Genomic DNA, 26,233 nt, shown 5'->3' on the forward strand with positions numbered 1-26,233 from the left:
AAGGACAACCCCAAACAAGAAATGCCCGAGTGAAAGAAAGGATCCAAAGTGATGCCCTCCTGCCAGCGGCGGTGGTTCTGCTGTGAAACCTTTCCAGAAAGGCAGGGAGGGGAGAGGAGGGGAAAAAAAAATAGGCAGAGAGGAGAAAGATGCCAAATCAGGGCAGGCCAAGGAGGCTGCTGCCTGCTGCTGCTGCCTGCTGCTGCTGCCTCTCCAGCTAAAAAAAGCAGGAAACCATATCCAGGGCTTGGAGATGCCAATCTGCCCGGGCAAACAACTCCCTCCTTGTTGTTCTTGGAGAGGACAGGAGGGCTTGGCAGCAGGCAGGCGCAAAGAGGAGCTCCACAGCACCACCAGGCTGGTGGTGATCCTCACATCAGGCTGGTGGATGCTCCAGGGTGGTGCTGGTGGTGATCCCCACATCAGGCTGGTGGATGCTCCAGGGTGGTGCTGGTGGTGATCCCTACATCAGGCTGGTGGATGCTCCAGGGTGGTGCTGGTGATCACCACATCAGGCTGGTGGATGCTCCAGGGTGGTGCTGGTGGTGATCCCACATCAGGCTGGTGGATGCTCCAGGGTGGTGCTGGTGATCCCCACATCAGGCTGGAGGATGCTCCAGGGTGGTGCTGGTGATCCTCACATCAGGCTGGTGGATGCTCCAGGGTGGTGCTGGTGATCCTCACATCAGGCTGGTGGATGCTCCAGGGTGGTGTTGGTGATCCTCACATCAGGCTGGTGGGTGCTCCAGGGTGGTGCTGGTGATCCTCACATCAGGCTGGTGGATGCTCCAGGGTGGTGCTGGTGATCCCCACATCAGGCTGGTGGATGCTCCAGGGTGGTGCTGGTGGTGATCCCCACATCAGGCTGGTGGATGCTCCAGGGTGGTGTTGGTGATCCCACATCAGGCTGGTGGATGCTCCAGGGTGGTGCTGGTGATCCTCACATCAGGCTGGTGGATGCTCCAGGGTGGTGTTGGTGATCCCACATCAGGCTGGTGGATGCTCCAGGGTGGTGCTGGTGATCCCCACATTGGGCTGGTGGATGCTCCAGGGTGGTGCTGGTGATCCTCACATTGGGCTGGTGGATGCTCCAGAGGGGAGCTGCTGTTGGCTCCTCCAGAGGGGAGCTGCTGGTGGCTGTCCCCACGTGGAGATGGTGACTCCTTGGAGTGGGACCTGATGATGGCTGTCCCCATGTGGAGATGGTGACTCCTTGGAGTGGGACCTGATGATGGCTGTCCCCATGTGGGGATGGTGACTCCTTGGAGGGGCACCTGGTGATGATGGCTGTCCCCATGTGGGCATGATGGCTCTTCCAGAAGACAGCTGCTGGTGGCTGTCCTCACATGGAGAGGGCAGCTCCTTGCTGGGGGGCCTTGTCATGGCCACACCCTTGTCAGCATGGCAACTCCTCCAAAGGGAGCATGGTGGGGGCTGTACCCACGCTGGCATGGTGGCTCCTCCAGCAGGGAGGGGGACACCTGATGGTGCCCATTCCCACAGCTCCTCCAGAGCAAAGCTGGTGGTGGAAGTCCTCTTGCCAGCACATCCCTGCAGAGATGTCCCTAGTGGGGTTCACTGGTGTGCTGGATAGCATTGGTGGGGTGCCCAAAGAGGGACACACCCAGGGGCTTTGGGACATCAGAGGTGATGTGAAGGTAAGGAGGGGGTGGTGGGATGGGCACACAAACCCACCACGTTCCTGCCCTCAAACCCTTCTACACCTCAACTGTATTAAAGGCACAAGGGGACAATGAGGAATGGTGGGCATGGAGCAACTGGTAGCAGCATGGATAGGAAGTGGGCAGGCTGGGAGCAGGCTCTGGAAGCTGAGCAGCTTCCACCATGGAGCTTCCATCCAAGAGAGAGTCACTGGAATATATTTTTCTCCCCTCAGATGCTGATTTTCTTTGTCCTGCCTCCCCCTCCCCTCCCCTTGGCCCTGGCCACAGTTCCCAAAGAGCCCAAAGCAAACAGGACTATTTTTAGAGCAAAGTTCATCTACTCACAGCCATTCCCTTGGAAATTCCTCACCCAACCTCTCCATGGAAACCAAGGAGAGAGCCTGGAGAAACAGCCCCACCGGGACTGACCATCCAGAAGTGTATGAAGAGAGAGGCTGAGGGAAAGGGGGGTGGAAGGGGTTGGGTTTTTTCCCTCCTCTGGCCACATCCTGGCTTGGAGAAACCAGGGTGGGAAGCACAAGGGAGGTGCTTTGGTGGGGTCTGCCTCTGCAAGTCAAGCTTGGGGGCTTCAGGAACAGGTGCCCAAGAAGATGGAGCATGTCCACTCTGAGAGTCATGGCTATGGGAGCTGTCATCTTGGGTGGAGGAGGATGGGTGGATGGGTTAATGGAGATGGCTGCAGGTGGATGGAGGTGGGTGGAGATGGGAGGAGATAGGTGGAGATGGATAGAGATGGGAGGAGATTAATGGAAAGGGATGGAGGTGGGTGGAGATGGGAGGAGATAGGTGGAGATGGATGGAGATGGGAGGAGGTGGATGGAAAGGGATGGAGGTGGATGGAGGTGGGTGGAGATGAGAGGAGATGGGTGGAGATGGATGGAGATGGGAGGAGGTGGATGGAAAGGGATGGAGGTGGATGGAGGTGGGTGGAGATGAGAGGAGATGGGTGGAGATGGATGGAGATGGGAGGAGGTGGATGGAAAGGGATGGAGGTGGATGGAGGTGGGTGGAGATGAGAGGAGATGGGTGGAGATGGATGGAGATTGGAGGAGATGGGTGGAGATAGGTAGAGGTGAATGGAGATGGATAGAGATGAGAGGACATGGATAGAGATGGGAGGAGGTGGATGGAGATGGGAGGAAATAGATGGGAGATGGATGGAGGTGGATGGAGATGGGTGGGGGTGGATAGAGAAGGAAGGAAATAGATGGGAGATGGATGGAGGTGGATGGAGATGGGTGGGGGTGGATAGAGAAGGAAGGAAATAGATGGGAGATGGATGGAGGTGAATGGAGATGGATGGAGATGGATGGAGATGAGAGGACATGGATAGAGATGGAAGGAAATAGATGGGAGATGGATGGAGGTGAATGGAGATGGGTGGAGATAGATGGAGATGGGTGGAGGTGAATGGAAAGGAATGGAAAGGGTGGATGGAGATGGGTGGCTGGAAAGGGATAAATGAATGGGGCTGGGGTGGATTGAAATAGATGGAGATGGATAAATGAATGGAGCTGGAATAGATGGAGATGGATGGAAGGAAGGCTTGGATGGCTCCTCCCCTGCCTTCCAGAGGAAAGTCCTGGGAGGAGAAGAACCTCTGCAGAAACCAACCCCCCTCTTCCCTTCACCACCTCCTCCCATCTGAATCAGAAGTCCCTGCTGCAGCTCCACAGCTGTGGGACCTGCCCCACCAGGACCTGCCTGCACCACACCAGTGATGGAGCTCTCCACAATGGAAGTGAAACTCAGGCTGAGCTGGTGCCATCCTCCCACCCTGGCTGCAGCCCTGGTGCCCTGCCAAGAACCTGACCTTTGGGCCAGGTGGCCACAGGCCAAGGCCAGCTCCCAGCACCCAGCTCAGCCCAGTGTAACCCTCTCACTCCAGGGCCATATCCTGCCCCACCACAGGGCACATCCCACCCGTGGGGTGGGCTTAGAGGTGGAGCATCCTGGCTGGTCCAGAGCCTCTGGTGGAGTTTGGTGGTGAGGGTGGGGAGCAGGGATAAGGGACAAAGAGCACAGGAGGGTGGCTTTGGGTGGCACCAGATGTATCTTGGGTGGCACTCAAGGGTGTTCAAAGCCTTGGCAGAAAGGAAAGGGGTAAAAAGTGGGCAGGATGAAGAGGATTTTGGAAGCAGGGAAAGGGCAGTAATGGGCAGAGCTAAGGGCTTTTGTTACTGGAATTTTGGCAGCAGGAAAAGGAAGAGGCAGAAATAGGCAAAGTTAAAGGGATTTTGGAACTGGAGGGTACAAAAGGGGCAGACATGGGCAGATGGAGAGGATTTTGGTGATGGAATTTGGGCCCTGGAGGTAGGGAAGGGGCAAAAATGGTTAGAATTAATGAGATTCTTTTGGATTAAGGAGGTTTTGGAAGTGGGAGAAGGAAAGGGGCAAAAAATGGGCAGAAGGGATTCTGAAACTGGAGGGGATGAAAGAGGCAGAAATGGGCAGATGGAGAGGACTTTGGGGGTGGAATTTGGGCACTGGAGAAGGCTCAGAATTAAGGAGACTTCAGATTAAGCAGGTTTTGGAAGTGAGAGAAGGAAAGGGGCAAAAAATGGGCAGAGTGAAGGGGGATTTTGAAACTGGGGCAAACACAATGGGCAGAGCCAAGGGGGTTTTGGTACAGGAATTCTGGCACTGGAGAAGGGAAGGGGCAAAAATGGGCAGAGTTAAGTGGATTTGGGCAGCAGGGAGGGGTAGAAATGAGCAGAGTTAAGGAGATTTTGGCAGTGGAGAAGGGAAGGGGCAAATATGGGCAGAGTTAAGTGGATTTGGGCAGCAGGGAGGGGTAGAAATGAGCAGAGTTAAGGAGATTTTGGCAGTGGAGAAGGGAAGGGGCAAATATGGGCAGAGTTAAGTGGATTTGGGCAGCAGGGAGGGGTAGAAATGAGCAGAGTTAAGGAGATTTTGGCAGTGGAGAAGGGGCAAATATGGGCAGAGTTAAGTGGATTTGGGCAGCAGGGAAGGGCAGAAATGGGCAGGATTAAGGAGATTTTTGGTCAAGCAGATTGTTGGATCAAGGGGGTTGTGGAACTGGAGAGGGAAAGGGGTCAGAAGAAGGGCAGAGTTAAGGGCATTTGGGGTGGTTCACCCCCTCACCCCCCAGACTCTGTTTCTTGGCCCCATGCTGGTGGTGCCAGATGCCAGTGAGATGGTTGGTGCCACTGACATGAAGCTCCACTTCTGGGTCCCCCTGATGTCTTCCAACTTCTCTCTCTCTCTCCATCTCATCTCCACCCTCCCTCTCAAGGGCAGCAGAGCTGCCTGCGTGCCTCAGTTTCCCCTCACCCCCCCAGCCTTTCACTGAGCATGGCAGAGCCAGGTGCCCAAAAACTGGGCAAACTGGGAGAGGAAAGCCAAGATCTCCCCACTCCAATCCCCATCCTCATCCTCATCCTCCTCACCCCCAAAGGCTTTAACTTCCAAGCAGCTTCCAAGTAACTCTCACCCATGGCTGCAACCCCTGGGTTCTATGGGGAGTTATGGAAAAGGAACGGAGGGATAAAGAGCTCCAAAGCTGCCCAAAGGACTGTCTGAGCCCCTGCCTGCATGGATCTGTCCCTTGAGCCATCCCCAAAGCGAGGAGGAGCTTGTGGAGGACGAGCTGAGCGCCAGGGGTGAGCTCAAGAGGGAGGATGCTCAGAGGGGGTTTGCGCAAGCAGCCCTGGGAATATGACCCTGCTGCTGGCCCCCAGGGGACTCCCCCTCACATCTCCAGCCCCGAGCAGTTGTTCAGTTGGGTTTGGGGGTTTTTTTAGGGTGCAGGCAGGCTGCTGGGGGAGCAGCAGGTGGAGGCTGGCAGGGGATGTGTAGGGGGGGCAGGGGGGGGGGCTGTGTTCCCACGGCTCCCTCCCGGGGCTATATTTAAATCCCTATTTTTCCTGTTTAATCCAACTGCTGCTAAGTCAACAAACAAGAGCATGGCAGTTGGGGACATACCTCATTTTCCATCCATCCTGTGCTGGATTCAGCCCAGGGGATCTGAGGGTTTTTTTTTTCTTTGCTCAGGCAGCAAATAGATCCCAAAGCCACCCCCTCCCCCCCACCCCCAAATCCATCCCAAAGTGTACCCTTGCTCACAGCCAGGCTTGCAGCCCAGCCCAGGGGGGAAGTTCTCACCCTGGCAGGAAAATTTAGAGTCACAGAATCAGGCAGGGTTGGAAGGGAGCACAAGGAGCAGGCAGTGCCAACCCCCCTGCCATGCCCAGGGACACCCTACCCTAGAGCAGGCTGCACACAGCCTCAGCCAGCCTGGCCTCAAACACCTCCAGCCATGGGGCCTCAACCCCCTCCCTGGGCAACCCCTGCCAGCCTCTCACCACTCTCCTGCTCAACAACTTCCTCCTCACCTCCAGCCTCACTCTCCCCACCTCCACCTTTGCTCCAGTCCCCCCACTCCTGACACTCCCTCACAGCCTCCAAAGTCCCTCCCCAGCTTTTTTGGAGCCCCCTTCAGGTCCTGCAAGGCCACAAGATGGTCCCCTGGGAGCCTCCTCTGCTGCAGCCTGCACAGCCCCAACTCTTTCAGGCTGTGCTCACAGCAGAGCTGCTGCAGCCTCTGAGCATCCTCCTGGCCCTGCTCTGGACACTCTCCAGCATCTCCACAGCCCTCTTAGCCCAGGGGCTACAGAGCTGGATGCAGGACTCCAGGTGGGGTCTCAGCAGAGCAGAGCAGAGGGGCAGAATCCCCTCCCTGGCCCTGCTGCCCACACTGCTGCTGCTGCAGCCCAGGCTCTGCTTGGCTCTCTGGGCTGCAAGTGCACACTGCTGGCTCCTGCTGAGCTTCTCCTCCAGCAGCACCCCCAAGTCCCTCTGCTCAGGGCTGCTCTCCAGCCAGGCACTGCCCAGCCTGCACTGGTGCTTGGCATTGCTTCCACCCAGTCTTTCTCTGTCTTTAGTTTTTTTCGGAGGGAAATTTGGCTCTCTTGGATATATTCCCTCACTCCATGGCCCCCATGCTGCAGAGCCAGAGCAGGACATGCTGCTGATAGCTCCCGGGGAATTAAGAGCCTCATGGCCAGCATCAGGCACCAGGGGGAAGGAGTGAAGGAGATCTGCACCCAGGACAGCTTGTCCAGGTCCAGCCCCGTGGAGGATCACACCCAGGACAAATAGTCCTGCTGCTGAGGGAGAACAACACATCACCTCTCCCAGCTGGGACGGGCCAAATCCATTGCCCAAGCCACCAGCAAACCATGGGGGCTTGGAGAGTATCCTGGGGGAATGGTGCTGTGAGGATGCCAGACTCCAGCAGGGTATCTTGAGTGGAATGGTGCTGTGAGGATGCCAGACTCCAGGAGGGTATCTTGGGGGGAATGGTGCTGTGAGGATGCCAGGGCCCAGGAGAGTATCCTGGGGGAATGGTGCTGTGAGGATGCCAGGGACCAGGAGAATATCCTAGGGGAATGGTGCTGTGAGTATGCCAGAGCCCAGGAGGGTATCTTGGATGGAATGGTGCTGTGAGGATGCCAGGGCCCAGGAGGGTATCTTGGGTGGAATGGTGCTGTGAGGATACCAGGGACCAGGAGGGTATCTTGAGTGGAATGGTGCTGTGAGGATGCCAGAGCCCAGGAGGGTATCTTGAGTGGAATGGTGTTGTGAGGATGCCAGAGCCCAGGAGGGTATCTTGGCAGGATAATGCTGCAGAGATATTGGATCCTAAGGCAATATCCTGGGGGAATGATTCAGTGAAGATGCCAAACCCCAGGAGGATATCTTGGAGGGATAATGCTGAAGGTCACACAGAACACATTCAGATGGGTTTTGAAAGTCTCCAGAGAAGGAGACTCCACAACCTCTCTGGGCAGCCTGCTCCAGGCCTCCATCACCTTTACAGGATAGAATTCTTCCCTCATCTTGAGGTGGAACTTTCTGCATCCCAGTTTGCATCCACTGCCCTTTATCCCAGCACAGGACAACTCTGAAAAAGAGCCTGGCCCCTTCCTTCCTTTTGCCAGAGGCAATATTTTACCCCCACACACTACCCAGACCCCAGTATTAAATCCATCCCAGCACCATGGACACCAGGATGGAACAACCATCACCACAAGGATGCAATAGAGATGCTTCAACACCCCAAAATCTCCAAGTAGCAATGACCATTCCCCCAAGCAGATGTGACATTGTCCCTCTGTTGAGTTAGGGATGGAGGAGGAGTGTGGGGGAGGGAACTTCATACATCTAAAAGGAAAAAAATCAAACTCATTTCTTCTCTGTTGGTCAATGGAGCACATAAACCTCTGCTCCCAGCCAGCCACCCTGGTGCCAAGTTATATCAAGTCCCTCCATGCTCTTGCTTATAATTAAAGCAACTTCCTTGTAGGGCTTGGTCCCCCTCCTCCTCCTCCTCTTCCCCCTCTCCTAGTTTCAAGGCTGGTGCCATCTGAAATAAAACATCCCAGCTCCACTATATCATAAATCATACATAAAAAAAAGAGAGAGAGAACTAAACCTCCCCTGGTTTCAGTTATGTTATGGCTGCAGCACAAAGAAATTCAAAGGCAGGAGAGAGATTTGAAGATCCAGCTGCAGCCTTGCCCTTAAAAGGGAAAATTCGCACCCTCCTCACTGGGTTCAAGCAAGGTGAGCAGCAGCATCCCCAAGGTCCAGCCCCAGATGTGATGCTGGGCCAAAGAGGGCTCTCAGTTGCCAGAAACCAGTGCTGGAGTTAGCACAAATCCACCTGAAACCATCCTAAAGTCATCAGGGTTTGGGGGTGTGTGGGGCTGTGGGGATCAGCAAAGCATCCTTGATCCTGGAGCCACTATGGGGTGGGCACTGTCCCCAAGGTGATGCTTGGCCAAAGAGGGCTCTCAGCTGCCAGAAACCACTGCTGGACTTTGTACAAATCCATCTGAAACCATCCTAAAGTGATCAAGGTTTGGGGGTGTGTGAGGCTGTGGGGATCAGCAAAGCATCCTTGATCCTGGAGCCACTATGGGGCAGGCACTGTCCCCAAGGTGATGCTTGGCCAAAGAGGGCTCCCAGCTGCCAGAAACCACTGCTGGAGTTAGCACAAATCCACCTGAAACCATCCCAAAGTGATCAGGGTTTGGGGGTGTGTGAGGCTGTGAGATCAGCAAAGCATCCTTGATCCTGGAGCCACTATGGGGCGGGCACTGTCCCCAAGGTGATGCTTGGCCAAAGAGGGCTCCCAGCTGCCAGAAACCACTGCTGGAGTTAGCACAAATCCACCTGAAACCATCCCAAAGTGATCAAGGTTTGGGGGTGTGTGGGGCTGTGAGATCAGCAAAGCATCCTTGATCCTGGAGCCACTATGGGGCGGGCACTGTCCCCAAGGTGATGCTTGGCCAAAGAGGGCTCCCAGCTGCCAGAAACCACTGCTGGAGTTAGCACAAATCCACCTGAAACCATCCCAAAGTGATCAAGGTTTGGGGGTGTGTGAGGCTGTGGGGATCAGCAAAGCATCCTTGACCCTGAAGCCACTATGGGGCGGGCACTGTCCCCAGGGTGGCATCCCTAAGAGCTACCTGAATAATAAATCTCTCAATCAATTATTAATGCCAAGCACACACAAAATAAACTCATTAATAATTTAATGAGAGATCTTTTTATAGAAGAAAAGCCACTGGGTGCAGTGCCAGGCCCTCAGGACCTGCCAGTGTCTCCACGGTGCCACCAGCCAGGTGGTTCCTCATTAGCCTGCTTAATTCTAATGCTGTGTGGCACTGGGGGAACAGCTGCAGGGCAGCAACCTTCCCCCAGGGACAGCATCTTGGATGCTGGATCTCATCAAGGATCCCATCCTCCAGCAGGGATGTTGGATTCCAGGAGAACACCTTGGGGAAAAAAAAGGATACTCAAGGATGCTGGAGCCCTAGAGAAGGTCTGGGGATGCTGCTGGAAAGTTGCCAGACCCCAGGAGAACATCCTGGGGGGATGACACTGCAGGGATGCTGTGTCCCAGGAGAGTATTTTGGGGGTAAGACACTGCAGGGATCTTGGATCTGAGGAGAACATCTTGAGGGCAATGATGGTGTGGGAATGCCAGACTCCAGGAGAATATCTCATGGGGAATGATGCTGTAGGAATGTAAGACCCCAAGAGAACATCTTGGAATGATGCTGTAGGGGTGCAGGACCCCAAGAGAACATCTTGGAGGCTTAATGCTGCAAGGATGCTGGACCCCAAGAGTCCATCATCCATTCCATCATCTTGGAATGATGCTGTGGGGATGCAGGACCCCAGGAGAATACCCTGGGGGAGGATGGAATTACCGGGATGGTGGATCCCAAGAGAACATCTTGGAATGATGCTGTGGAGATGACAGACCCTAGGAGAATATCTTTGGGGGGCAATGATGCTGTGAGAATGTTAGACCCCAAAAGAACATCTTGGAATGATGCTGTGGAAATATAAGACCCCAGAAGAATATCTTGGAATGATGCTGTGGGGATGCAGGACCCCAGGGGAAAAATATCTTGGGGGAAATGATGCTGTGGGAATGTAAGACCCCAGGAGAGTATCTTGGAATGATGCTGCAGGGATGCAGGGCCCCAAGCAAGGATGCAGGACCTCAGAAGAATGTTTAGGGGATTTAGTACTCCAAGGATGCAGGACCCCAGGAGAACATCTTTGTGGGAATCATGCTGCAGGGATCTAGATTCTGGAAGCATGCAAAGGGAGACATCCCTGCTCCATGAACTCTACCCTGACCAGCAAGGGTTACAGCACCGGGCTCAGCCTGGGGACTTCACGCTTGGCTGCTGGCGGCTGTTGGAAGGGAACGGTCCAGCTCCAACTCTTAAATCGGCATGGAAGCAGGGTGAGAGAGAGAGAGAGAGAGAGAAAGAGAGAGCCCTGCCAGCCCCATTCCCGCAAGCTCTCAGCTCATCCCCCACGGGGCTGGGTATTTCTGGGCTTCGCCTGGAGCTATTAAAAGCCCTGTGGGTGCCAGCACTGCTGTGCCGCAGGAGGAGGCGACGCTTCCAAGCTCTTCCCGGCACAAACACCCCGGGAGCGATGAGAACTCAAGTCCATCTTCAAACAACAGCCCACTCACCCCCTGCCCCCTCCTCAAACACTCCTCCCCCCAAACCCAAAACCTTAGTAATGCCAAAAATAAAGCCACCCCAGGGCAGACCCCTAAGGCACACAACCAAGCTTTGGGGTGAGCAGATCAACCTCCCCAAGCATCATTAATTCTTTTAGGCACAATAGAGGACCTTATCCATCCACATCCATAAAACCTTCAGTGCCTAGAAGCAGAGAATGGCAGCGCTTGGAAGGGACCTCTGGAGATCATTGAGTCCAACCTCACCCCATCCCCCCTGCCAAAGCAGGGTCACCCAGGGCAGGCCACACAAGAGCACATCCAGGAAGGGTTTAGAAGTCTCCAGAGAAGGAGACTCCACAACCTCTCTGAGCAGCCTGCTGCAGGGCCCCCAGCACCTTCACACCAAACTATTTTCTCCTCTTTTTGAGGTGGAACTTCTTGGGCAAATATTTCCCCTCCCCACACACACCTCTTTTTCCCACGCCATCAGCAGGGCAAAACTCACAGTCCCCAGAGGAGGGTAGGTGGATTTTGGGGGAGGAAAATGCTCAGTAACATGCATGACGTAAGGAATCCCAAGGAAAAGGAGAGGTTTAGATCTCCCCCACCAAGGAAAAGGCAATTTTTGGTGGAGCATCTCAGGGTCACCCAAGAGTACAGCACTTCACCAGGACCTCATACAGTGTTGCTGGGAAATCACCCAACTGTTTTGGTTGGAAAAGACCTCTGAGATCATCAAGTCCATGCACCTTAACACCACTACAGCCACTAAACCACGGCCCAAAGTGCCACGGGCACACATTGCTTGCACACCTCCAGGGGCAGTGCCTCCACCAACCTCCCTCAGCAAACACAACAGAGAAGACAAAGGTCTCCATAAAGCCACTTCCCATCAAACCTCGGAGCTATTTAACCCCCAAACTCTTCCTTCCCACCCCCAAAATTGCCATTTTGCAGGAGGAGCTGCTTTGACAAACAAGAGCTCATCCCCCTGGGACCACAGGAAAGGGCTGGGAAAGCTCTTGGCCATCTGGCAGCACATCCGTGGGTGGGAACTTGTCCCCAGCGAGGGACACGTGGAGCAACCGTCGAGGTCGCCAACGCTTTGGAGGGGTCATGTGCAGCGTGGACCGGAAGTGGTGTGGGGCTGGATGGGTACTCACCACCTGCGGCTTGGTCCTGGGGCCGTGGTCGTCGGGTGGCCGTGGGCAGCGGGCCAGCCGTGGCGGAGGGGCAGCGGGCGGAGAGCGAGGTCTGTCCCCGGGAGCAGGGGACATGTCACCTGAGTTGAGGGCCAGCATGTACCGCTTGGTGACATCCTCCAGTGAAGGAGGCTGCAGGGTCGGGAAGGCTTTGCCGGGCGAGCGGCTGGCAGCTGGCGCAGGGAGGTGGCTGGAGGGGCCGAGCAGCTCGGGGACGGTGATGGGGACGAAGGTGGCAGGCTCGCTGGTGTGCCGGATGTGCTTGGCGGCCGGGCGGCTCTTGGTGCCAAGGGCGGGTGCTGGAGGGGGTTGGTTCTCCTGGTGAGCTGCCCGGTTGGAGCGCTTCTTGGAGCTGCGGCGGGCGATGCGAGGGGACAACACATCTGCCAGCTTGGGATCGAAGCTGTAGCTGCGGCCGGTGCCCGGCGCCGTCGGTTGTGCCGAGAGGATGGGTTCGCTGCTGGATGGAGGGATGCTGGGCTCCAGCTCGCTGATGGCCTCGCCGGGGCCTTCGAAGGCGCCGCCTGCCAGCTCGCCGCGGCGGCTGGGGTCGCTCAGCGACTTCTTCTTGATGGTCTTGCCGTTGCCCTTCTCGTCGGTCAGCTTCGCCATGGCGCCAGGCTGGCTGACGATGGTTTGGATCAGGCTGTTGTAGTCCCGCGGCCCATCGCTGCCCAGCGACAGGTCGCTGCCCGCGCTGCCTGCGCTGCCCGCCATGGCAGCGGGTTGGGGGATGCCCACCTTGGTGCTTAGTGAGCCCAGCAGGTTGCTGTCGACGGAGAAATTCTTTGCCTCCTCCGCCACCGAGTGTCTCCGGTGGGGCATGGGGTCGCTCAGGGAGCGGTAGGGTTCGGTGCCACCCTCGCTGCCACCTTCCATCCCATTGGCACCTGTTGAAGGGAACTTACGTCGACGCCGCAAGCTGCCAGGCGTGCTGGGTGCCTCGTGTTTGCCAGCTGGGAGGTCTTCGATCGCCACCGGCGGGTGCGTGGGCAGTGGTGTTTCGGTGTCACCAGCCAGTGACCCAGCACTGGGCAGCGTCCAGGCATCCACAGCTCCATGCAGGTCCTGGAAGGGCACCCCTGTGGGTTCCAGCTCCGTGACGATGCCCTCGTCCGTCACGTTCGAGTCGTGACCCGATAGCTCCTCCATGGATTTCCTACAAGCAAGGTTCTCCTCCAGCTCCTCTGCCTTCAAACGCTGCGTGCTCTCCGCCCGTCCCCGAAGGGTCACGTCCGTCGTCCCTACCGGTGCCGCCACCTCGGCGCCCTCCACACCTCCGCTGTCCTTCTGCTCAACGGTGAAGCCATAATCCTGCTGGGAACCCATCCTGCTGATCTTCTCAAAGACCTGCCTTGCCTCCTGGATGTACTGGTCCTGGATGACCATGGGGAGAACATCCTCGTCCCCCCTCTGTCCCTCATCCGCGGCCACCCGGTCCTGGCCATCAGTGGTGGCCAGGAGGAGCTCGGAGGAGCTCTGTTTCATGGTGCTCTGTAGGAACAGCCGACGCGTGCCCGACTTGTCTGAGCAGGTGAAGGACTTGGCGCGACGCAAAGTGGCCGTCAGGTCCTTGAGCGTTGGCCGCTCGCCCGGCGCCCAGCGGCCGGGGGGCTGAGCGGCACCGTGGCTGCCCGCTGAAGGGCTGGAGATGCTGGAGCAGCCATCGGAGCCCGCGTCAAGGCCCATCCTCACCCCTTTCTTCTTCACCTTCAGCTCCGAGAGGTCCGATTTGAGGAAGCTGAGGAGTGTCAGGGTCTCGGTGGCGATGTCAGGGTTGGACAAGGACTTGCGGTGCTTGGCCCTCTCCCCTTCTAGCCTCGGCTGCTGCAGGCCCTCGCTCCCAAAGTCCGGTTTCGCCTTGGCTGTGCCCTGAGGCAGCTTGGGACGGGCACGGACCGCCGGCTGTCCCCACACCAGGCCATCGCTCGCCCCAAAACTGGGCGACCGGTAGACCCCAACACCCGCCGGGAGAGTCCGCCCTTGGCTGGGCCAACAAATGCCAAACTGCTCCTCTTCCTTCAGCGCCTCCGTGCTGGAGTAACGACTGCCGCCCCGCGACCCGCCGGGGCTGCTGAAAGGCAGGATGTTCACCTTGGAGACCCGGGCAACCGCGGGTAAGGGATGACGAGGTGGGACCACCCTTCCGCAGCCTTCAGCCTCACCGCCACCACCACCATCACCCGCCGGGCTCTCCCAGCCACCGCTCTCCTTCTTCTTCTTGCGGGCGGCGCGGTGCCGGGGGACGCCGCTCTGCCCTTCGCCCTCGCTGCCCGACGAGGCGCGGGGAGAGCGGGATGCTGCTGGTTCGTCCTCTCCGTTGTTGGCGCGGGGTGATGGGGAGGAGGAGGAGGGTGGTTGCGGTCGAGTCGAGTTATGCCAGGAATGCGGGCCGGGCTCCGGCGGAGCTCCGCGGGGAGAACGAAGAAGAACCGGGTGCGGGACACGGCTGCGGGGTGGAGGAGGTGGCGGAACTCTTCCGTTGCCAGTTCCTCCGCTTCCAAGCCCGTTCCCGTTTCCCATCCCGGTCGTTGCCCCACCACCATTACTGGTTCCACCTCCACCCCCGGTAGGTTGGCGGCAGCTTTCCCCGAAGAGTTTCCGCATCGCCGGGACGCTGGGCCAAGGCGGTGGCTCCTCGCTTAACCCCGGGCCCGGCGACGACGGCGACGGCGATGACAACGACGGTGGCGACGGTAAAAACGGAGACGATGATTGAACCCCGGCATGAACCGGGCCCGTTGGCTCCGGTTCGCTAAAACGAAGCGAAAGTTGCCGTACCGATGGAGCCAGGCTGCTAAAAACCCGGCCCGGGGCTTGCTCCGCCGAAACTTTCCTACCCGGGAAGAAGAAGGAGGAGGAGGAGGAGGAGGAGAAGGAGGAGGAGGAAGGCGGGGAAGAGGCGGGCAACAACCACCGACCCGCCGTTACCCCCCGATCGCTGCCCCCCTCCGCCATTGTCTGCCCCCCCCCAGCCCCACCACCGCCGCCGCCGCCTCCTCCTCCACCCGCCCCCCGGCCCCGCCGAGCCCCGGCCCCGGCCCCGCCGCAGGCACCGCCCGGCCCCGCTCCTCCTCCGGGCTGCCAGCGGGCTTCATCCCTCCCGCTTTGTTTTCTCTCTCTCTCCCTCTCTCTCACTTTTCTCTCTTTCCCCTCCCCCCCCCCCCCCCCCCCCCCCCCTTCTTTTTCTTCTTTGGGTTTTATTTTGGCTTTCCCTCCTCTCTCCCCCCCCCCCCCCCCCCCCCCCAAAATACCTCCTCCCTTCCCTTCCCCTCCCCCCCTCCGCCCCCTACCTTCCCCTTTTGCTTTTTTATTTGTTGCATTCAAATAAACTTTCCTCCCCGGAGGCGGAGTTTGCTCTTGCGGAGCAGGAGGGGTGGGGGGGGGAAGGGTTTGCGCTTGACTTTTCAATTATTTAATTAATTCTCCACTTTGATTTTTTTTCGCTTGGTTGTTTGGGGTTGGGGTTCGACTTTGTTTTTTGAGGGGAGGGGAAAGAGGTAGGAGAAGAAGCTAAGCCACTCTGCACACCCCCCCCCCCCCCCTCCAGCATCCTTTACTCCTTTCCTCATCCTTCTGCCCCCCTTCATCTTTTACCCCCTCCTTATCCTTCTGCACTCCCCCCCCTCCAGCATCCTTTACTCCTTTCCTCATCCTTCTGCCCCCCTTCATCTTTTACCCCCTCCTTATCCTTCTGCACTCCCCCCCCTCCAGCATCCTTTACTCCTTTCCCCATCCTTCTGCCCCCCTTCATCTTTGACCCCCTCCTTATCCTTCTGAACCCCCCCTCCAGCATCCTTTACTCCTTTCCTCATCCTTCTGCCCCCCTTCCTCTTTTACCCCCTCCTTATCCTTCTGCACTCCCCCCCTCCAGCATCCTTTACTCCTTTCCTCATCCTTCTGCCCCCCTTCATCTTTTACCCCCTCCTTATCCTTCTGCACTCCCCCCAACCATTCTTTACTCCTTTCCCCATCCTTCTGCCCCCCTTCATCTTTGAACCCCTCCTTATCCTTCAGCCCTTCTCATCTTTTACCCTTTCCTGATCTTTCACATCCCCCCCCATCTTTACCTCCCTCATCTTTTAACCTCCTCATTCTCCACCCCTCCTCTCATCTTTTCAGTCCTCCTCATTTTTACCCCCCCTTTATCCTTCACCCCCCCATTCTCCACCCCTCATCATCCTTCAGCCCCCTCTCACGTTTTAGACCCCCACTTTTCCCTCACCCTCCCTCATCTTTACCCCTTCAGCTTTACCCCTCTCAGCTTTTACCCTCTCATCCTTCAACTCCCCTCATATTTTAGCTTCCCTTATCCTTCCCACCCACTTTGTCTTTCCCCCCTCATCTTTACCCTCCCCATCTTTCACCCCTCCCCATCATTCACCCCCCTTAAGTTTTACCACCTCCTCATCCTTCAGTCCTCCTCATCTTTACCCCTCTCATCTTTACCCTCCCCATCCTTCACCTCCCTCATCCCTGACCCCCCCGTTCTTTGTGACCTCCCCACATCCTTCAACCCTCCTCGAATCTTTCATCCTCCCCCTCTATCCTTTATCCTCCCTTTACCCTCCTCTCCCTCACCATTTTTCATCCCTCCCTGAATCCTTAATACCCCTCATCATTCTCCCCACGTCCTTCATCCCCTTCCTTCTATCTCCTCTCCTCTCACATCGGTCATCCCTCCTGGTATCCTTCACACTCCATTCCCCTTCACATCATTAACCCTCCCTTAACCTTCACAACCCCCACATCCTTCACCCTTTTCCTTCCATTTCTCCCCACATCCTTTCCCCCTTCCACCATCCTTCAATCTCTTCCCTCTGTCTCCCCCAACGTCCTTCATCACTTAGCTTCCATCTCTTCCTGCAATCTTCATCCTTCCCTTCACTCTGTCTCCCCACACATCCTTCATTCCCCTCCACATCCTTCACACACTCCACCTCCTTCACCCCTTTCCCTGTATCCTTCATGCCTTCCCCTCTGTGTGCTTCATCACCCCCCATCCTTCATCCCCTTCCCTACATCTCCCCTCTGTGTGCTTCATCACCCCCCATCCTTCATCCCCTTCCCTACATCTCCCCCCCATCTTTCAACCCCTACTTTCCAACTCTCCCTGTGACCTTCAACCCTCTCTTCCCTCTATCTCCCCTCATATCCTTCATCCTCTTCCCTCTATCTCCCCTCACATCCTTCATCCTTCTCAGCATCCTTCATCCCTCCTGCATCCTTCACCCTCTTCCCTGCATTTCCTCCCATATCCTTCATCCTCTTCCCTGCATTTCCCCCCATATCCTTCATCCTCTTCCTTCTATCTCCCCTCATATCCTTCATCCTTGGCATCCTTCATCCCTCCCACATCCTTCATCCTCTTCCCTCTATCTCCCTTCACATCCTCCATCCTCCTCGGCATACTTCATCCCTCCGACATATTTCATCCTCTTCCTTGTATCTCCCCCAACATTCTTCATCCTTTTCCCTCTATATGCACCCCCTACCTCCTTCATCCTCTTCCCTCTATCTCCCCCCACCTCCTTCATCCTCTTCCCTCTATCACCCCCCGCGTCCTTCATCTTCTTCCCTCTATTTTCCCCCATACCCTTCATTCTCCTCAGCATCCTTCACCCCCTCCACATCCTTCACCACCCCCCATCCTTCACCCCCCCCATTCTTCATCCTCTTCCCTCTATCTGCCCCCACATCCTTCATTCTCTTCCCTCTATCTCCCCCCACATCCTTCATCCCCTTCTCTCCATCTCCCCTCGACCTTTATTTCCCTTTTTTTAGGGGAGAACAGGATAAATCAGCAGATATTCAGATCCCAGCGCGAGATCCTTCCCTTTTCCTCTGGATTTCTCCAGCCCTTGCTTTGTACCTCATCTCCAGGAAGACCAAACCACCTTCTCCCCAACTTGCCAAGAGCTCCAGTGCCGCTCTGCCCGCACCAGCAGACTTCCTTGTGGGATTTTAGCATCTCTTGTCAGCACTTGCTATTTCCAACCCATAACCCCCTTCCTTTTATTTTTTTCCCTGGGTTTGTTGGTTGGTTGTTGTGGGTTTGATTTTTTTTTTCTCTCCCCAGGATGGAAGATTTATCAGCAGGGCTGTGAAAAATGAAGTAGGTAGAAGGTTGGAGCTTTGGCAGCACGGAAAGGGCTGGAGAGGTGTCTTGGCCACATAAAGGATCTCTTTGGCTCTGCCCCAGGGGCACAAACCAGAAGAAAAAAATCTGGTGGAGATGAAATAAAAAATACAACACCCCCAGAAATGCTTTTTTTAGGACCGAAAAAGTGCCTCCAGTGATGCTTTCAGAGGCATCCACCCAGCAGGTAATCAGAGAATCAGGCAGGGCTGGAAGGGAGCACAAGGATCAGGCAGTTCCAACCCCCTGCCATGCCCAGGGACACCCTACCCTAGAGCAGGCTGCACACAGCCTCAGCCAGCCTGGCCTCAAACACCTCCAGCCATGGGGCCTCAACCACCTCCCTGGGCAACCCAGTCCAGCCTCTCACCACTCTCCTGCTCAACAACTTCCTCCTCACCTCCAGCCTCACTCTCCCCACCTCCACCTTTGCTCCAGTCCCCCCACTCCTGACACTCCCTCACAGCCTCAAAAGTCCCTCCCCAGCTTTTTTGGAGCCCCCTTCAGATCCTGGCAGGCCACAAGAAGGTCCCCTGGGAGCCTCCTCTGCTCCAGCCTGCACAGCCCCAACTCTTTCAGGCTGTGCTCACAGCAGAGCTGCTGCAGCCTCTCAGCATCCTCCTGGCCCTGCTCTGGACACTCTCCAGCATCTCCACAGCCCTCTTGGAATGGGGGCTCCAGAGCTGGATGCAGCACTCCAGGTGGGGTCTCAGCAGAGCAGAGCAGAGGGGCAGAATCCCCTCCCTGGCCCTGCTGCCCACACTGCTGCTGCTGCAGCCCAGGCTCTGCTTGGCTCTCTGGGCTGCAAGTGCACACTGCTGGCTCCTGCTGAGCTTCTCCTCCAGCAGCACCCCCAAGTCCCTCTGCTCAGGGCTGCTCTCCAGCCAGTTGAGGATGTCTGGATGTGTTCCTCTGTGACCTGATCTAGATTGTATGCTCCTGCTCTGGCAGGGGGGGGATTTGGAGTCGATGATCTCTTTGGGTCCCTTCCAGCCTCTGTGATCCTGTGACGTCCCTGCTGACTGCAGAGAGGGTTTGGACTGAATGAGCTTTTGAAGTCCCTTCCAAACCAGCTCATTCTCTGAGTCTGCGACAGAGCAGGGCTCGTCCATCCCACTCTGGAGGCTGGCGAGCCCCAGCCGCTGCTCTCTAAAGCTAAATACTTTGCGCCCTCTCCTGGGTCTGGACGGTGTGGCCCTGGTGTCTCCCACCCTGCCACCTTCCCTTTGTCTGGCAAGAACTGGGGACACCAAGCTGGGGTTGTCCCCCGGGCCGCCACTCTCACAGCCCATCCAATATCCTGCCCACCCCAAAAACACATCAAAGGAGTTTCTGATGCGGATGAGCTCCAGCCAAGGGAAAGCCCAGGGCTGCCTTTGGGTCCTCCACCACATGCTGAGCCTCAACCTGAAGTCACTGTCACCATGCATGGTCCCCCCCATCAGGACAGGGCAAAACCAGGAGGTTTGAGTTTACTAAAGTCCTTCTTCATTCCAATCTGCCATGATCTTTGAGCATCATCCAGGGGTTGATGGCCACCCTGGGCATCCTCCTTAGAATCAGAGAATCAGTCAGGTTGGAGGAGGCCTCAGGGGTGACCACACTGCTGTTTACAACTACCCACAGGGAGGCTGCAGCCAGGTGGGGTTGGGCTCTGGTGCCAGGCAAGCAGCAAGAGCAGCAGGGGCCAGAGTCTGAAGCTGTGCCAGGGCAGGTCTGGGCTGGATGTGAGGAGGAAGTTGTTGGCAGAGAGAGTGATTGGCATTGGAATGGGCTGCCCAGGGAGGTGGTGGAGTGGCTGTGGCTGGAGGTGTTGAAGCCAAGCCTGGCTGGGGCACTTAGTGCCATGGTCTGGTTGGTTGGTCAGGGCTGGGTGCTAGGTTGGGCTGGCTGAGCTTGGAGCTCTCTTCTAACCTGCTTGGTTCTATGATTCTAAGACAAGAGGTGGATTTGACACACCTGAGGAACAGGATCCATCCACACAAACCTGGACAAGCTTGGGAATTGCCTCCAGGTGAACCTCAAGAGGTTCAACAAGTCCAAGTGCAAGGTCCTCCATATGGGTTGGGTCAGTCCATGGTATCAATCCAGGTAAGAGGATGAAGGGCTGGAGAGCAGCCCTGTGAAGAAGGACTTGGGGGTGCTGAAGGGTGAAAAATGGCACATGAGCTGGCACCAAACACTGCCAGCCCAGAGCCAGCCCTGTCCTGGGCTGATCCCCAGCAATGTGGGCAGCAGGGGCAGGGAGGGGATTCTGCTCCTCTGCTGTGCACTGCTGAGACCTCCCCTGCAGTGCTGGGGCAGCTCTGCAGTGCTCAGCACAGCACAGGCAGGGACCTGCTGGAGCAGGGTCAGGGCAGGCCACAGCCATGCTGGGAGGGCTGGAAGGGCTCTGCTGGGTGGTCAGGCTGGGAGAGTTGGGGGTGTGCAGCCTGGAGAGAAGGCTCCATGGAGACCTTCTGGTGGCCTTGCAGGAGTGGAAGGGGCTGAGAAGAAAGCTGGGGCCAGGATTTTTATCAGGGGCTGTTGTGACAGCACAGGGGGTGATGGTTTGATACTAAGAAATGGAGATTCAGACTGGTTTAGAAGGAAGAAATATTTTATGTTGAGGGTGGTGAGAGCCTGTCCCACCTTACCCTGAGAGGTGGCAGCTGCCCCATGGCTGGGACCATCCCAGGTCAGGTTGTTTGGGGCTTTGAGCAACCTGCTGTAGCTGAAGATGTCCCTGCTGACTGCAGAGAGGTTGAGCTGGAGGACCTTTCAAGGTCCTTTCCAACCCAAATCATTCCATGGTTCTCTACCATCATCCATCCATCCATCCACCCATCCATCCATCCATCCATCCATCCATCCATCCATCCATCCACCCATCCATCCATCCATCCATCCATCCAAGGCATTGATACATGCAAGGTGTTCAAGGTGGAGAAGATCTGCTCTGATCTACCAATCTTCTCCTGCTTGGGTCTGTCAGAGTTCTCAATATGTAGCAGGTGCATGTGACTGTCTGTATCCACCTGACCAAGTTGGGGAGGTTTGTTCTACACATCCTATATGGTAAAGAAGACTCCAGAGTGCTTAGTGGCACATCTATTCCCACCACCAAAGTGAGTCCCTCCTTGCTGGGAGGGAACAGCATCTCCATGGAGGCTGTAGGAAGCAAAGCTCAAGCCACAACCCCACATGGTGGTGGTCAAAAGTCCAAGTCAAGAGTAGGACATGTGGTCGCACAACCAAGGACACCAAGTAGCTCAGTGGCATGGGTTGGTGCCATGGCCAAGGACACTGAGTAGCTCCATGGCATGGGTTGGTGCCATGGCCAAGGACACTGAGGAGCTCAGTGGCATGGGTGGGTAACATGGCCAAGGACACTAAGTAGCTCCATGGCATGGGTTGGTGTCATGGCCAAGGACACTGAGGAGCTCCATGGCATGTGTTCTCCAGATAGGTATGAGCTGAATAAACCCTCCCCAGCCTTCAACCAGTCCCATCAGGGAACCTTTACATGAGGAGGCAAAGACACTGTCCACTGGAACCAGGGTCTTTGTGCCATCTCGTCCCTCATGGTCCCAACATACTCTCCAAGGTCCCACCACTGTGTTGGTGACTTGACCACCAACCAAATATGGTCCTGAGATGCTCAAACTGAGCCAGGGACTGAGTCCTCCAGTGTCCCACCTTATCCTCCAGGGTCCTACCTTGTCCTTCATGGTCCCACCATGCTCTCCAATGTCCCACCATTGCATTAGTGGCTTGGCCACCAACGAAATATGGTCCTAAGCTGCTCAAACTGAGCCAGGGACTGAGTCCTCCAGTGTCCCACCTTATCCTCCAGGGTCCTACCTTGTCCTTCATGGTCCCACCATGCTCTCCAATGTCCCACCATTGCATTAGTGGCTTGACCACCAATGAAATATGGTCCTAAGCTGCTCAAACTGAGCCAGGGACCAAGTCCTCCATGGTCCCACTTTGTCCTCCATGGTCCTACCTTGTCCTTCATGGTCCCACCATGCTCTCCAGTGTCCCATCATTGCATTAGTGGCTTGACCACCAATGAAATATGGTCCTAAGCTGCTCAAACTGAGCCAGTGACTGAGTCCTCCATGGTCCCACTTTGTCCTCCATGGTCCTACCTTGTCCTTCATGGTCCCACCATGCTCTCCAGTGTCCCATCATTGCATTAGTGGCTTGACCACCAATGAAATATGGTCCTAAGCTGCTCAAGCTGAGCCAGGGACCAAGTCCTCCATGGTCCCACCTTGTCCTCCAGGGTCCCACCATTGCATTGATGGTTTGACCACCAACGAAATACGGTCCTGAGCTGCTCAAACTGAGCAGCCAAGCCAGAGGGAGCGAGCACTGGGTGGGGTTGCCACTGTGCGGCCGCAGGCTGGAGCGCTGAAAGCGCTGCTGCAGGCTGGAGGACTGAAAGCGCTGCGAGCTGGCAGCCACTGTCCTCCCGCCCTCCGGCGCACCCCCCCCAGGGCAAACCATCTCCGCTGCGCCAAGCTGCGAGGGCAAACTGGCCCCGGCGAGAGCGAGGTGGCCGCCGGCGGTCCGCTAGGAGCCGTAGGTGACGCAGTGGTCGTTCCTCCACTTGGAGCTGACCTTGTCGAGGAGGTAGCGAGTGCTCTCGCGGAACTTGCGCTGCGTGAAGTAGAAGAGGATGGGGTCCAGGACGCTGTTCATGCTGGCGAAGGGCCGCGTGCACTTGTAGGCGATGGCGAAGGCCTGCAGGGCCGGGCAGGGCACGCCGGGCGAGGAGCGCACCATCAGGTAGATGGTCTTGGTGAGGTGGAAGGGCAAGAAGCTGATGGAGAAGACGATGACCACCATGATGATCATCCGCACGGCCTTGTCCTTCCTCTTGTGCACCGCCAGCCCCACCAGCTCATCCCGCTGGCACAGGATGCGCGCCATGCTGCAGTAGCAGGCCAGGATGGCGGCGAAGGGCAGCAGGAAGCCGGTGACGGTGAGGGTGATGCCGTAGGGGAAGTAGGCGGCGGAGCCGTCCGGCGGGCTCAGGTCGTAGCAGACGGTGCGGTTGCGCTGGGTGCCGGTGGAGGCGAAGACAAAGGTGGGCAGGCACTGGGCGACCACGACCAGCCAGACGGCCCCGCACACCAGCCAGGTCAGCTTCTTGCTCTTCTTCTTGTGCCACGAAGCCAGGGGGTGGCAGATGCCCAGGTAGCGCTGGACGCTGATGCAGGTGAGGAAGAGGATGCTGCCGTGGAGGTTGGTGTAGAACTGGAAGCGGACGAACCTGCAGGTGAAGTCCCCGAAGGGCCAATAGTCCTTTTGGGTGTAGTTGTAGATGAGGAGCGGGAGGGAGCAGACGTAGAGCAGGTCAGCCGTGGCCAGGTTCAACATGTAGATCATGGTGCGGCTCAGGGCCTTCCGCGCCACCCAGATCTGCCCGATGACCACGGCGTTCAAGGGCAGCCCCACCAGGAACACCACCGAGTAGACCAGGGGCAGCAGGACGTGCTTGAACTCCTCGTGGAAGGTGCAGGAGTTCCTCCTGGTGCTCAGCAGGGCTGTCAGGTTCTCCATGGTGCTGTGGTCCCTCCTGTCGCTGTAGCCTCTCAGCAGCATCTGCCGATGGCAAAGAGAGATAGGTGAGGAGAGGCTGAGGGAGCTGGGAGGGTGCAGCCTGCAGCAGAGGAGGCTCAGGGCAGAGCTGATTGCTGTCTGCAGCTGCCTGCAGGGAGGCTGTAGCCAGGTGGGGTTGGGCTCTGCTGCCAGGCAAGCAGCAAGAGCAGAAGGGGCCAAAGTCTGAAGCTGTGCCAGGGCAGGTCTAGGCTGGATGTTAGGAGGAAGTTGCTGGCAGAGAGAGTGATTGGCACTGGAATGGGCTGCCCAGGGAGGTGGTGGAGTGGCCGTGGCTGGAGGTGTTGAAGCCAAGCCTGGCTGGGGCACTTAGTGCCATGGTCTGCAGAGATGGAGATGTTGAAGGTGAGGCTGGAGGGGGCTGTGGGCAACCTGCTCTAGCCGAGGCTGTCCCTGCTGAGTGCAGGGGGGGTGGGACTGGATGAGCTTCGGAGGTCCCTTCCAAGCCAGACCGTTCTCTGATTCTATGATCCCTGCTCCTCTGCAGGGGGTGCCAAAGCCCTGCTGCCGGTCCCTGGCGTGGTGGCCTCTGAAGTTTCAGGACCTGGACTCTAGCACAACTCACTGAGGGTTTGTGGCTGCTTTCAGCCGGGAACCAGCGCTGCTGACGCTCTGCTCCCGGAGGTTTGGGGTCCGTGGGCTGTGAGAGCCCATCCGTGTGGGCTGTGGGCTGCTCTGAGCTGGGCAAAAGGGCATCAGCTTGTCTTAGAGGCTTGTGGGACTGTGCCAGATGTGGTCCTACAGCACAAAGAGACCCCTGAACCCCAGCTGTGTCACAGAGTCATAGAGCCTGAGAGGTTGGAAGGGACCTCCAGATATCAGCCAGGCCAAGCCCCTGCCAAAGCAGCATCCCCCAGGGCAGGTCACACAGGGATGCATCCAGGTGGGTTTGGAAAGCCTCCAGAGAAGGAGACTCCACAGCCTCTCTGGGCAGCCTGCTCCAGGCCTCTGCCACCCTCACACCAAACAACTTTCTCCTCCTCCTGTGCAGATGAAACCTTCTCTCTTCCACTCTGCATCCATTGCTCCTTGGCTTCTTGCTCTGCACCCCCCAAAAGAGCTTGGCCCCCTCCACTTGACACCCAGCCCTCAGCTAGGGAGAGACATTGAGCAGAGCTCCTCTCAGCCTTCTCTCCTGCAGCCTAAGCAGCCCCAGGGCTCTCAGGCTCTCTGCACAGGGCAGATGCTCAAGTCCCCCACTCCCCCCCGTGCCTCTCTGCTGGACTCTCTGCAGCAGGTCCCTGTCCCTGCTGCCCTGGGGAGCCCCAAACTGGCCACAGCATTGCAGCTGTGCTCTCAGCAGGGCAGAGCAGAGCAGAGGGGGAGCAGAACCTCCCCAGCCCTGCTGGCCACACTTCTCCTGCTGCACTTGGCTGGATCCTTCCCCATGCCACCCCTGGGTGCTCCAGGCTCCTGGACTGCAGCAGCTTGGAAGTGTGGGCAGAAGGATCTCTCCTTCCCCCTCCTGCTTCCTTCATGGCTGGAGACCTCTCTGCTGTGGCTGTGGGACCACCACTCACTCCCCCCAACCTGTCCTGGTGCTAGGAATGAGCCTGCCAAGCAGTGGGGGGGTCCCTGTCCCCACACCAGTTTGAAAGGGAAGCTGAGGCAGGGAGAGAAGTGGCCCAGCTTTGGCTGAGGGCATGGGGCAGAGTGGATCATGGTGGGGGGGGGACACACACAGAAGTCCAGGAGTCACCTTGTTAGTTCATAGCACCTTGGTGGGCCCAGTTTGGACCTCTGGGGATCCATTCCCAGGGTCAGGCTTGGGGACACACAGAAAGCTCCTCCATTTATTTAGGGGTGTTCAAAGCTTGTAGATCATCTCCCATCCCAGCTGTCCCTGCTGCCACATGTCCCTCTTACCCTCCCCAGCACCCCACTGAGCCCACTGACACCCCACTGAGTCTCCTGTCACCCCACTGTGCCCCACTGCCACCCAGCTCCCTGCAGTGCCACCACTCTCCTCAGTCATCCCCAAGCCATTATGTGTCTCAGGGCTGTGACCTGCCCTATCCCCTGGGACCTTCCCCAAACTTCCACCAGGACCCAAAACTGGGGGAGCACCCCCTCAGCACCCACCCTGGGCACCTCTGCTGTCCACGTGTGCTCACAGGAACCTCACTGTGACACTGGGGACATGGTGGCAAAGGGGTGTTGGGGGACCTAGAAGGGTGTCTTACCTGCTGGGGTGTCAGGGGGTGCCAGGAGGTGCCACAGGGTGCTGGGACCTGCTGCTCTGCCAGGCACATGGGCACTTCTGGGTCCCCAGGGTGCTGTGCTCACCCTGTTGTGCAATGCTTCCCCTTTCCACCCAACAACAGTGCTCAGGGGCGATGTGGAACAGAAACTTGGGTGGCAGGGTGGGCACTGTGATGCCTGGCATGGCACCATGGGCATCACGTGGCATGGTGGCAGGATAGGAACTGTGCTCCTGGCATGACACTGCATGGCACAGCAAAGCAGGGTGAGCACTGCAAGACAAAGCACTGTGGGCACCACATGGCACTGCAACAGCAGAGTGAACACTGTGCTGCATGGCATGGTTCTGCATGGCATTGCATGGCAAAGTGGG

The 26,233-nt window shown here is 57.3% G+C and overlaps 2 protein-coding genes across 3 annotated transcripts in view; both read right to left on the bottom strand.

Annotated features, from left to right (window-relative positions):
- Positions 1-14,867, bottom strand: part of ARHGEF17 (Rho guanine nucleotide exchange factor 17) — a 51,551-nt gene extending 36,684 nt beyond the window's left edge. For both annotated transcript variants that reach the window (XM_064144184.1, XM_064144183.1), the window contains exon 1: positions 11,871-14,867. In XM_064144184.1, the coding sequence (XP_064000254.1) occupies positions 11,871-14,867 (2,997 nt within the window). The remainder of the gene's footprint in view (positions 1-11,870) is intronic.
- Positions 14,868-20,629: 5,762 nt separating this feature from the next.
- Positions 20,630-25,891, bottom strand: P2RY6 (pyrimidinergic receptor P2Y6). The gene is made up of 2 exons (XM_064144191.1): positions 25,842-25,891; positions 20,630-23,643 (listed from the first exon to the last, which is right to left on the bottom strand). Exon 2 carries the CDS (start codon positions 23,641-23,643, stop codon positions 22,609-22,611), a length of 1,035 nt encoding a protein of 344 aa, XP_064000261.1. The 5' UTR covers positions 25,842-25,891; the 3' UTR covers positions 20,630-22,608.
- Between the last annotated feature and the right edge of the window lie 342 nt (positions 25,892-26,233).

Source organism: Pogoniulus pusillus, chromosome 6 (assembly GCF_015220805.1).
Source record: "Pogoniulus pusillus isolate bPogPus1 chromosome 6, bPogPus1.pri, whole genome shotgun sequence".
NCBI lineage: Eukaryota > Metazoa > Chordata > Aves > Piciformes > Lybiidae > Pogoniulus > Pogoniulus pusillus.